This window comes from Haemorhous mexicanus, chromosome 19, assembly GCF_027477595.1.
Source record: "Haemorhous mexicanus isolate bHaeMex1 chromosome 19, bHaeMex1.pri, whole genome shotgun sequence".
NCBI classification, from domain to species: Eukaryota; Metazoa; Chordata; class Aves; order Passeriformes; family Fringillidae; genus Haemorhous; species Haemorhous mexicanus.
Window position 1 is genome coordinate 1,883,967 of NC_082359.1, and position 12,224 is coordinate 1,896,190.

A 12,224-nucleotide genomic window follows, 5' to 3' on the forward strand; every position below is an offset into this window, starting at 1 on the left:
GTTTTGCCATCTGTGTGCCAATATGGGAACAGGAAGGGAGAAGTGGCAGAAATTCTGGAGAGGGGCTTTGGTAAAGGCAAGGAGGGACAGGACACGGGGAATGGCTTCCACTGCCAGACAGCAGGGATGGATGGGAAATTGGGAATTAGGAATTGTTACCTGTGAGCACAGACTGAAGCTGTGGCTGCCCCTGGATCCCTGGGACAGTGGGAGGTGTCCCTGCCCATGGCAAGGTTGGGATAAAATGATCTTCAAGCTCCCTTCCCACCTAATCATTCTTGCCTGAAACAATGCCAGAATTAATCTGTTTTCTTCTCTTTTTTTTTTTGCCATTCCAAAGAATGCCAGAGTGAATCTGAGTGTTTTCTTCCCTTTTTTTACCATTCCAAAGAATGCCAGAGTGAATCTGAGTGTTTTCTTCTCTTTTTTTTTGCCATTCCAAAGAATGCCAGAGTGAATCTGAGTGTTTTCTTCCTTTTTTTTTACCATTCCAAAGAATGCCAGAGTGAATCTGAGTGTTTTCTTCCCTTTTTTTTACCATTCCAAAGAATGCCAGAGTGACTCTGAGTGTTTTCTTCCCTTTTTTTGCCATTCCAAAGAATGCCAGAGTGACTCTGAGTGTTTTCTTCCCTTTTTTTACCATTCCAAAGAATGCCGGAGTGAATCTGAGTGTTTTCTTCCTTTTTTTTTACCATTCCAAAGAATGCCAGAGTGAATCTGAGTGTTTTCTTCCCTTTTTTTTACCATTCCAAAGAATGCCGGAGTGAATCTGAGTGTTTTCTTCCTTTTTTACCCATTCCAGGGGATGCTGCTGGTGGAGGAGGCACGGGGGCAGCCCTTCACCTGCTCCTTGCTCTGATTTAATCGGGAATATTGTGCAATTAAAGCACTCCAAAAGCCATAAATCTTCGGGGCTGAATCCCGGCCGGGGCCACGCGCTCCCGGCCAGGCTGCAGCGATCTTTAATCCTTTGCAGCTGAAATACCGAGGAGAGGATTTTTTTTTTTTTTTTTTTCTCCCACTCTATTTCCCTTCCTTTAAGAGCAACGCTTGTGTGGAAATTGGTGTGTGCTGACGAGGAACAAAGTGGTGAATAAAACATCACCTGGCTCCGGCGGCTGCAGGGGCAGCTCCTGCCTTGTGGTTCAATTTTAAATTAAACCCGTTTTAATTCTTTTAAATGGCAATAAGAATGGGAGAGACAACAAATGCCTGCAGAGCAGGCTGCTGCTTACTCGATTTCTGGGATTTTTAAGAGTTGGGAATGGAGGGTGGGTGCTGCCAGGGGCTGGGGAATGGTTGGGGTGTCCCTTTTGGGATGTTTTTTGGGATCAGCCATATTCCAGGAGCATCACAGCATCACAGTGAACATTGACTCGATTTCCATGTTTTTTAAGAGTTGGGAATGGAGATGAGCCCTGCCAGGGGCTGATTGGGATGTCCTCTTTGGGATGCTTTTTGGGATCAGCCATACTCCAGAAGTATCACAGCCCTGAGAATATTGACTCAATTTCCGGGTTATTTAAGAGTTGGGAATGGAGGATGAGCCCTGCCAGGGGCTGGGGAATGTTGGGGTGTTCCCTCTGGGATGTTTTTTGGGATGAGCCCTATCCCAGGACCATCACAGCTGTGTGAACATTGACTCAATTTCCGGGTTATTTAAGAGTTGGGAATGGAGATGAGCCCTGCCAGGGGCTGGGGAATGGTTGGGGTGTTCCCTCTGGGATGTTTTTTGGGATGAGCCCTATCCCAGGACCATCACAGCCCTGTGAACACTGGATTTTTACTTCCTGTAACACACGGATCCCACGGTGCCCATCCTCACATTCCAGCTTCTCCCAGCACATCCTGCTCTTCCAGCCACCAAACCACCCCGGGACACCCCAGCAGGGCAAACCCTCCCCGGGCTCCTTTCTGTGGGAATCCCAGAACCGACATCCCCACCCTCCCGCCCCGCTGTCAGTCCCTGCCCTCTCCTGGAGGCGGTGACGGGCCCTTTGTCCCGCTGTCCGCTCCTGTTTTTCAGCGCCTGTTGAAACCCTCGGCTTCCCCCCCCCAAGCCGCTGATAAGCGTTTGACTGATCCCACCGAGCAGGCGGGGATGAGCCGCTCAGGCGGGATTGACACCTCAAGGGATTTGCATTAAACGCTTCAAACTCGCTCGGCTTGGTTTTTTTAATTTTTTTTTTTTTAATTTATTTTTTTAATTTTTTTTTTTCCCATCCATCATCATATATTTAGCAAACTCCTGCATGAAATTACGGCCCCGATCGTTGGCATTCGCCTATCTGAGAAGGAATCTCTCCCGGCACTGATTTTCCCGAGCATCCCGAGGCAGGAATTAACCCCGATGCTCCGCGAGCTCTGCCTTGGGGGTTGGTTTGGGCTCTCCCGACCGAGGCATGCACGGGAAAAAGGAGGAAAAATGAGGAAATTGGGTCTGCAGAGGGTTAGGGGGTGGTGAGAGGTGAAGGAGAGGGGGATGCTGGGCGTGCTCACGATGTGCCAGGGGCTGAGATTTTGGGAAAGGTGTGGGAAGCCAAGGGCTGCGTGGAGCAGGGGCTGACCCCGATGAGCTGTTGGGGACCTGCAGGGAGGGGTAGAATCCCGGGAATACCCGGCTTTGGAGCCTCCTGGAGCAGGGAAGAGGGTGGGACAACCGTGGAGAGAGGCAAAAAACCAGTGGGGATGTCCAGATTTCGGGATCTGGTCCAAGCCTGGCAGGGATGTGCCCTTGGCCTGTGGTGGCATTTTCCTGCCATCCCTGGAGGGTGCCATGGGCGTCTCCCAGATTTTGGGGGACTCCAAGCCTCGAGGTGGACCAGGTGTGGTTCTCTCTGCTCCCTCAAAACCCCTTGGGACCAAAATAAAAAATATCTGCTCCATAATCCTGCCTCCCTTTCCCAAGCAGGGCTGTCTTGGGCCTTATCCCGATGGAAAATTGAAATTAGGCTGATGTTTTCCCTTTGGTTTTTTTTTTTTGTTTGTTTGTTTTGATTCTTGTTTTGTTTGTTTGTTTTGGTCTTTGTTTTGTTTTGTTTCTTAATTCCCCTTTTCTACCTCTGGTCTCCTTGCAGAATTGGGAACCTGGCACAGGGAATGGGGTTCCTCCTGGGATGGGGAATTTAGGCTGGCAGGACCAGGATGCATTTCCAGCACATTCTTCCCCACTTTGGATAAAGGAGAGGAGGATGGAAATGTTTGCCTTGGACACTTCCAGGGATCCAGGGGCAGCCACAGCTGCTCTGGGCACCCTGTGCCAGGGCTGCCCACCCTGCCAGGGAGGAATTCCTGCCCAAAATCCCATCTAAATCTCCCCTCTTTTAGTTTGAAACCATTTCCCTTTGTCCTGTCACCATCCATGGAATCATGGAGTGGTTTGGGCTGGGAAGGACCTTGGAGATCATCTCATTCCAACATGGGTGGGAGGATGGATGGATGGATGGATGGATGGATGGATGGATGGATGGATGGATGGATGGATGGATGGATGATGGATGGATGGAGGAATAGATGGACTGATGGATAGATGGATGCCCCCTCATGGCAAAAAGTCCTTTAGGAGGTGCCCATGACTGGCCTCACCCTGCAGCCCTGCCCCAAGGATGGTTTTTGACCCTTTTTTGCCCGAGAAGCCCCAAACAAGGCTGGGTTTGCTCCATGTCCCTCAGGCACTCCTTGTCCCCAAGCCAGGGGACAGGATCCCCTGTCCCTGTGAGCCCCCTGTGCCAGGGGGTTTTCCATGGATGCCCCTGCTCCTCCCCAGGCTTCAGTCCTTGCCCCTCTTCCCTCAGGATAGGGATCAAAGCCATGGGATGATGGGCAGCCAGCCCAGTCCCCCAGTTGGATCCTGGTGTTTATTATTCTTTATTATTTTTTCTTCTCCTGAAGAAACAGAGAGAGGAAAAAAAAAAATCTCTCTGTCCAAAATCACTCATCCTTCCTAATAATGAGAGCTGTCAGCAGCCCTGCTTGGCGAGGAAATGATGCTCGCAGTAAATATTTGGTCTGGAACTGATTTATGGGTGGAAAGAAACGAGATTAGTGCTTAATCACTGCCTTTCAGGAAGGGCTTTGGGCCGGGGTTGAGCTCAGGGGGGCTGGGGCCATGCCAGGGGAGCAGCACTGGGATCTTTGGTGGAGACCCCGAGGTGGGGTCGGGATTGAACAGCAGCAGTGGAGGAGATGGACTGGATTTGGGGCCACCAGGCAGGGATGGATGGTATATTGGGAATTAGGAATTGTTCCCTGGCAGGGTGGGCAGCCCTGGCACAGGGTGCCCAGAGCAGCTGGGGCTGCCCCTGGATCCCTGGCAGTGCCCAAGGCCAGCCTGGACACTGGGGCTGGGAGCAGCCTGGGACAGTGGAAGTGTCCCTGCCCATGTCCTTTAATGAGCTCTAATGTCCCTTCCCACCCAAGCCATTCCATGACTCCTTGATCCTCAGCTGTGGGGCTGACCCCAAGGAGTTCCAAGCCAGGAGAGCTGCTCAGCTGGACCAACCTGGAACCATCCACCCCACCCCGAGCCCAGCGCACCCGAAGAGGTCCTTGCAGCCACCCTAAACACAGCAGCAGCTTTCCTGTGTGAGGCAATAATTAACTTATTAGAGGATGGTTTAATTTTCTCCATTAAGAGGCCATTTCCTCTTGCCTGGCAGGGCCAGATGCCCCCGGGCACCGCTGGGAGTGGTGGGACATGCTCAGCTCCAGGGCCTGCCCACCCTGCCAGGGAACAATTCCTAATTCCCAAATTCCCAATCTCCCATCCATCCCCACCCTCTGGCAGTGGAAGCCATTCCCTGTGTCCTGTCCCTCCATCCCTTGTCCCCAGTCCCTCTCCAGCTCTCCTGGAGCCCCTTCAGGCCCTGGAAGGGGCTCTGAGCTCTCCCTGGAGCCTTCTCCTCTCCAGGTGAGCACCCCCAGCTCTGCCAGCCTGGCTCCAGCCCTTGGAGCATCTCCAGTGCCTCCTCTGGACTCTCTCCAGCAGCTCCAGGTCCTTCCTGTGCTGGGCCCAGGGCTGGATGCAGTGTTCCCGTTGGGATAAAGGGATTATGGATGGAACATTCCAGGAATCCCTGAGGTGTTGCACTGCCAGGTTGTTCTCCAAGGATCTCTGTCCCGGATGCTGCAGATCTCCAGTGGGCTGAGCTGCCTTTCCCAGGGCTCTCTCTGCTCCTCACTCCGTGGCAGCCGGAGCGGGAGCAGATGAGCCCGAGCGGCTCCGAGAGCCAGGATCCTGCAGCCTGGCCCATCTGAGCTGCCAGTGTCACTCTGCATCCCAAATCCTTCCGGTCTGGTGCAGCTTTGGGATCATCTGAGCCAGCAGAACAACACTGGGCCTTGTCCCAGTGTGGAAAAACGGGACGGGAAGGAGAGGCGGGTGACTCCTCCCCCTGCTCTGCAGAATTTAATTTCTGAGGAATTTCCCTCAGTGTTTTGGGTTGTCCACACCACAGCCCTGTGCCTTCACAAGCTGATTCCTGGGGCTCTCTTGGGTCCCTCACATTCTCCACTGCAGCCCACCCTTGTTGGGCCCTTTATTTGATGTAGTGACATCAAATGTGACCATTTAGGGGGTTTGACAAGGTCAGCAAGGCTGAGGATGATGAGCTTTTGGACCAAATGATTTTTTTTCACCCAGGTTCTCAAGAGGAAAAAGGGATGATCCTTGATGAAAATTGCCTTTGTTTGATGGCAGGGAGGGATTGGGAATTCTCATGAGGGAGTTGCAGGTGCCCCATCCCACAGGTGCCACCAGCCTGTCCCCAACTCCTTTCCCTTCACTTTTCCCTCCTTTTTCCTCTTTTCCCTCCCAGAGTCAAGAAGAAGAACAAGCCCCTGAACCTCAAGATCCACAACAGCGTGGGGAGCTGTGAGAACATCCCGGCCCAGCGCTCCCCTCTGCTCTCCGAGCGCTCCCTGCGCTCCTTCTTCGTGGGGTACCCGCCCTTCCTGCCCTCCACCCCGCCCGTCCACACCGAAGCCACCTTCTCAGCAAGTGAGTGCCCGTGGCCCCCTCGGATCCCTCTTCCCAGAGGTGGAGATGCCAAGCAGAGGAGGGAACTGGGGAGTTTTGGAGTCAGTGGTTTGGAGGACGCTGGTTGAGCGTTGTGGAATGAGCCCAGCCCTTGTGGAGGTGCCTCATGTTGGTGTTTAGAGATCTGTGCATGCTTCTGGGCAAAGATAGCCCCAAAAACTTGATTATTTCTGGTTTTTTTGGGAAGGCCACAAGGATTCTGTGCTGTCTGGGTTGGTGGCACTGCCTGGATGTCACCTAAAAGTGACTTTGCTTAGGGCTGTTTGTAAAGCTTTGTGGTTTCACCTCTGTGTTTAAACCTCTCCTCGCTGGACGTGGAGTTTTGGGAAGCCAGTCCTGGTGCAAACCCCATGGAGCTGTTCCCAGCAGCCAGCCCTGACCCACCTGGCAGGGCTTTGTCCTCTCCCAGGAGATGCTGGTGGTGGCACTCACTGGTTGGGTTTGGCTCCGTGAGCTCACCCAGGTCTGGGAGGAGCAGCCTGACCCTCATTTCCTGGTCCCAGACCAGTGCTGGGATTAATTCCACAAGGATTGAAACTTTTCCAAGCCAGGTGTGGCTCTTGGCCCAAGAAGAACTTCCCTGGAGGAAACACATGGCAACTGCTGGGAGTGATTCCCAGCCAAGTCCCCTTTGCCTTTTGTTCCTCAGCTAAAACTTCCTCCAACTCCACATCCAGGCTGGGTTTCTGTCACCCTCCCTTCCCTGGATTTTTCCCTTGTTTCTTTTCTGGACGTGTCTTCCTGGCTTGTTTGGGGGGCTTGCACTCATCCCTCCTGCCCAAGAAACAGGCTGCAGAAGGTTTTGCCCCCAAAGAAGTGTTTGCAGCCAGTTGCCTTCCCTTCCCTTCCCTTCCCTTCCCTTCCCTTCCCTTCCCTTCCCTTCCCTTCCCTTCCCTTCCCTTCCCTTCCCTTCCCTTCCCTTCCCTTCCCTTCCCTTCCCTTCCCTTCCCTTCCCTTCCCTTCCCTTCCCTTCCCTTCCCTTCCCTTCCCTTCCCTTCCCTTCCCTTCCCTTCCCTTCCCTTCCCTTCCCTTCCCTTCCCTTCCCTTCCCTTCCCTTCCCTTCCCTTCCCTTCCCTTCCCTTCCCTTCCCTTCCCTTCCCTTCCCTTCCCTTCCCTTCCCTTCCCTTCCCTTCCCTTCCCTTCCCTTCCCTTCCCTTCCCTTCCCTTCCCTTCCCTTCCCTTCCCTTCCCTTCCCTTCCCTTCCCTTCCCTTCCCTTCCCTTCCCTTCCCTTCCCTTCCCTTCCCTTCCCTTCCCTTCCCTTCCCTTCCCTTCCTTCCCTTCCCTTCCCTTCCCTTCCCTTCCCTTCCCTTCCCTTCCCTTCCCTTCCCTTCCCTTCCCTTCCCTTCCCTTCCCTTCCCTTCCCTTCCCTTCCCTTCCCTTCCCTTCCCTTCCCTTCCCTTCCCTTCCCGAACCTTCCCTTCCCTTCCCGAACCTTCCCTTCCCTTCCCTTCCCTTCCCTTCCCTTCCCTTCCCTTCCCTTCCCTTCCCTTCCCTTCCCTTCCCTTCCCTTCCCTTCCCTTCCCTTCCCTTCCCTTCCCTTCCCTTCCCTTCCCTTCCCTTCCCTTCCCTTCCCTTCCCTTCCCTTCCCTTCCCTTCCCTTCCCTTCCCTTCCCTTCCCTTCCCTTCCCTTCCCTTCCCTTCCCAAACCTTCCCAAACCTTCCCTTCCCTTCCCAAACCTTCCCTTCCCAAACCTTCCCAAACCTTCCCTTCCCAAACCTTCCCTTCCCTTCCCTTCCCTTCCCTTCCCTTCCCTTCCCTTCCCTTCCCTTCCCTTCCCTTCCCTTCCCTTCCCTTCCCTTCCCTTCCCTTCCCTTCCCTTCCCTTCCCTTCCCTTCCCTTCCCTTCCCTTCCCTTCCCTTCCCTTCCCTTCCCTTCCCTTCCCTTCCCTTCCCTTCCCTTCCCTTCCCTTCCCTTCCCTTCCCTTCCCTTCCCTTCCCTTCCCTTCCCTTCCCTTCCCTTCCCTTCCCTTCCCTTCCCTTCCCTTCCCTTCCCTTCCCTTCCCTTCCCTTCCCTTCCCTTCCCTTCCCTTCCCTTCCCTTCCCTTCCCTTCCCTTCCCTTCCCTTCCCTTCCCTTCCCTTCCCTTCCCTTCCCTTCCCTTCCCTTCCCTTCCTCCTTCCCTTCCCTTCCCTTCCCTTCCCTTCCCTTCCCTTCCCTTCCCTTCCCTTCCCTTCCCTTCCCTTCCCTTCCCTTCCCTTCCCTTCCCTTCCCTTCCCTTCCCTTCCCTTCCCGAACCTTCCCGAACCTTCCCTTCCCTTCCCTTCCCTTCCCTTCCCTTCCCTTCCCTTCCCTTCCCTTCCCTTCCCTTCCCTTCCCTTCCCTTCCCTTCCCTTCCCTTCCCTTCCCTTCCCTTCCCTTCCCTTCCCTTCCCTTCCCTTCCCTTCCCTTCCCTTCCCTTCCCTTCCCTTCCCTTCCCTTCCCTTCCCTTCCCTTCCCTTCCCTTCCCTTCCCTTCCCTTCCCTTCCCTTCCCTTCCCTTCCCTTCCCTTCCCTTCCCTTCCCTTCCCTTCCCTTCCCTTCCCTTCCCTTCCCTTCCCTTCCCTTCCCTTCCCTTCCCTTCCCTTCCCTTCCCTTCCCTTCCCAAACCTTCCCAAACCTTCCCAAACCTTCCCAAACCTTCCCAAACCTTCCCAAACCTTCCCTTCCCTTCCCAAACCTTCCCTTCCCAAACCTTCCCTTCCCAAACCTTCCCTTCCCTTCCCTTCCCTTCCCTTCCCTTCCCTTCCCTTCCCTTCCCTTCCCTTCCCTTCCCTTCCCTTCCCTTCCCTTCCCTTCCCTTCCCTTCCCTTCCCTTCCCTTCCCTTCCCTTCCCTTCCCTTCCCAAACCTTCCCAAACCTTCCCTTCCCTTCCCAAACCTTCCCTTCCCTTCCCAAACCTTCCCTTCCCTTCCCTTCCCTTCCCTTCCCTTCCCTTCCCTTCCCTTCCCTTCCCTTCCCTTCCCTTCCCTTCCCTTCCCTTCCCTTCCCTTCCCTTCCCTTCCCTTCCCTTCCCGAACCTTCCCTTCCCTTCCCTTCCCTTCCCTTCCCTTCCCTTCCCGAACCTTCCCTTCCCTTCCCTTCCCTTCCCTTCCCTTCCCTTCCCTTCCCTTCCCTTCCCTTCCCTTCCCTTCCCTTCCCTTCCCTTCCCTTCCCTTCCCTTCCCTTCCCTTCCCTTCCCTTCCCTTCCCTTCCCTTCCCTTCCCTTCCCTTCCCTTCCCTTCCCTTCCCTTCCCTTCCCTTCCCTTCCCTTCCCTTCCCTTCCCTTCCCTTCCCTTCCCTTCCCTTCCCTTCCCTTCCCTTCCCTTCCCTTCCCTTCCCTTCCCTTCCCTTCCCTTCCCTTCCCTTCCCTTCCCTTCCCTTCCCTTCCCTTCCCTTCCCTTCCCTTCCCTTCCCTTCCCTTCCCTTCCCTTCCCTTCCCTTCCCTTCCCTTCCCTTCCCTTCCCTTCCCTTCCCTTCCCTTCCCTTCCCTTCCCTTCCCTTCCCTTCCCTTCCCTTCCCTTCCCTTCCCTTCCCAAACCTTCCCTTCCCTTCCCTTCCCTTCCCAAACCTTCCCTTCCCTTCCCTTCCCTTCCCTTCCCAAACCTTCCCTTCCCAAACCTTCCCTTCCCTTCCCAAACCTTCCCAAACCTTCCCTTCCCTTCCCTTCCCTTCCCTTCCCTTCCCTTCCCTTCCCTTCCCTTCCCTTCCCTTCCCTTCCCTTCCCTTCCCTTCCCTTCCCTTCCCTTCCCTTCCCTTCCCTTCCCTTCCCTTCCCTTCCCTTCCCTTCCCTTCCCTTCCCGAACCTTCCCTTCCCTTCCCTTCCCTTCCCTTCCCTTCCCTTCCCGAACCTTCCCTTCCCTTCCCTTCCCTTCCCTTCCCTTCCCTTCCCTTCCCTTCCCTTCCCTTCCCTTCCCTTCCCTTCCCTTCCCTTCCCTTCCCTTCCCTTCCCTTCCCTTCCCTTCCCTTCCCTTCCCTTCCCTTCCCTTCCCTTCCCTTCCCTTCCCTTCCCTTCCCTTCCCTTCCCTTCCCTTCCCTTCCCTTCCCTTCCCTTCCCTTCCCTTCCCTTCCCTTCCCTTCCCTTCCCTTCCCTTCCCTTCCCTTCCCTTCCCTTCCCTTCCCTTCCCTTCCCTTCCCTTCCCTTCCCTTCCCTTCCCTTCCCTTCCCTTCCCTTCCCTTCCCTTCCCTTCCCTTCCCTTCCCTTCCCTTCCCTTCCCTTCCCTTCCCTTCCCTTCCCTTCCCTTCCCTTCCCTTCCCTTCCCTTCCCTTCCCTTCCCTTCCCTTCCCTTCCCTTCCCAAACCTTCCCTTCCCAAACCTTCCCTTCCCAAACCTTCCCTTCCCTTCTCTTCCCAAACCTTCCCTTCCCAAACCTTCCCTTCCCAAACCTTCCCTTCCCAAACCTTCCCTTCCCTTCCCAAACCTTCCCTTCCCAAACCTTCCCAAACCTTCCCTTCCCAAACCTTCCCCTCCCCTTTCTTGGTTTCTTTGTCCACGACCTTGGTAGGAAATTCTTTCGGGGTACATGTGGATCCTCTTACCAAACTCCTCTCTGGCTCACAGAAGTCACTGTGGAGCCTCTTCCACACTGTTTGGTCCCTGCAGGATCAACATCTGTGTGGGAGTTACACCAAGCAGGGCAGACGTTTGTTTGTTTGTTTGTTTGTTTGTTTGTTTGTTTGTTTGTTTGTTTGTTTGTAGGGAGCAGAATCACAGAATGATTTGGGCTGGAGGGGAGCTTGAAGCTCATCCACTTCCATGGGCAGGGATCCCTCCCACTGGAGCAGGTGGCTCCAAGCCCTCCCTGCATCCCAAGGATTCCCTGTCCCCATCCCTGTGGTGGTTCAACAGCTGAGCTCTCCACAGTATCCCATCCCTATGTTTTTTTCCTAAAATTCCCTCTTCCCTTTTCCTCCTGTGGGAGCAGCACAGCAGCACCCAGATGCTCTGGATTGCTGTGGAATTACTTCCCTAAGCACAGAAACACAAAAATTGTTGTTGTTGTCAGCTGGAGATGGGTGAGTGGAGCCCAGCGAGGCCCTGTCCCTCCCTGGCTGTCTCTCCATGATTTCTTTCCCACTGCCTTCCTGCTCCTGGCAGGAACACGCTCCCATCTGAGTCATCCCTGGCCCGGGTCAGGACAGGGTTTGGATGCTTCCCTCTCATTTTTAACAGCCCTTTGTCCTGACGGAAATGGATTTTCACAGAGGGCTGGAGGGAGCTGCAGAAGGAGCCTCTTCCTCCAGCAAATCTGGCTGGGGGAATCACAGGATTATGGAATATCCTGGGTTGATCCCCAGGGATCACTGATCCAACCCCTGTCCCTGCCCAGACCCCCCAACAACCCCACCCTGGGCATCCCTGCAGTGCTGTCCAAAGGCTCCTGGAGCTCTGGCAGCCTCGGGGCCGTGCCCATTCCCTGGGGAGCCTGGGCAGTGCCAGCACCCTCTGGGGAAGAACCTTTCCCTGATCTCCACCTAAACCTCCCAGCACAGCTCCAGCCATGCCTGTCACTGTCACAGGGAGCAGAGACCCGAGCTGCCCCTCAGAAGTTGTGGAATTCCTGGTTCAGTGTGGTCTCCAGGGACGTCCCCTCGCTGCCCAGTCCTGTGTGACACCTCCATCACACCCACTGTGCTGCTGCTCTGGCCTGGGGGCATTCTCCCCTGGAGGGATTCTCCTGAATCCCGGTCCCGCCTCTTCCCCTTGGCTTTGTGAGTGAGGAATTTGCAGTTTATGGTGGTGAGCGTGAGAGAGATCCCAGCCAGGCATGGCCAAGTGATAAGTGCTGAGATGCCACCAGGGCTCCTGGAGGAGCCCCTGAAGGACTGACCTCAGGAAGGTTTGGTGGACAAAGATCCAGGAAAATGTCCAGAGGGTTGGGGTGGAAGTGCCAGAGCCCTAAATCCAGCCCTTTGGAAAGCACCAGGCTGGACCCAAGGACATGACAGTGGTGCTGAAGGAGACGTGGGGAAGCAGCCAGTGCCACCCATGCCCCCTCTCTATGGTCACCCCACTGCCAGTGCTGGGGTGGCTTTGTGGGGGGACACTTCTCCCTAACGCTGTCCCAGCCCCTGTCACCTCTGGGAGGGCACTTCCCAAAGGGAACCTCCTCTCTTGGGGACCACCAGGGGTTCCCTCCTCCCTGACCCTGCCCTGCAGGAGCCGTGGCAGCTCCCTGCAGCCACATCTGGCCACAGCTGGCAGCGAGGCTCCGGAGGGTTTCCCGCCCTGC

At 55.3% G+C, this 12,224-nt stretch overlaps 1 protein-coding gene across 1 annotated transcript in view; it reads left to right on the top strand.

Moving 5' to 3' along the window:
* Nucleotides 1–12,224, top strand: part of KSR2 (kinase suppressor of ras 2) — an 80,823-nt gene that overhangs the window by 25,126 nt on the left and 43,473 nt on the right. Inside the window, exon 5 of the mRNA XM_059863857.1 lies at nt 5,817–5,998. Coding sequence (XP_059719840.1) covers nt 5,817–5,998 — 182 coding nt within the window. The remainder of the gene's footprint in view (nt 1–5,816; nt 5,999–12,224) is intronic.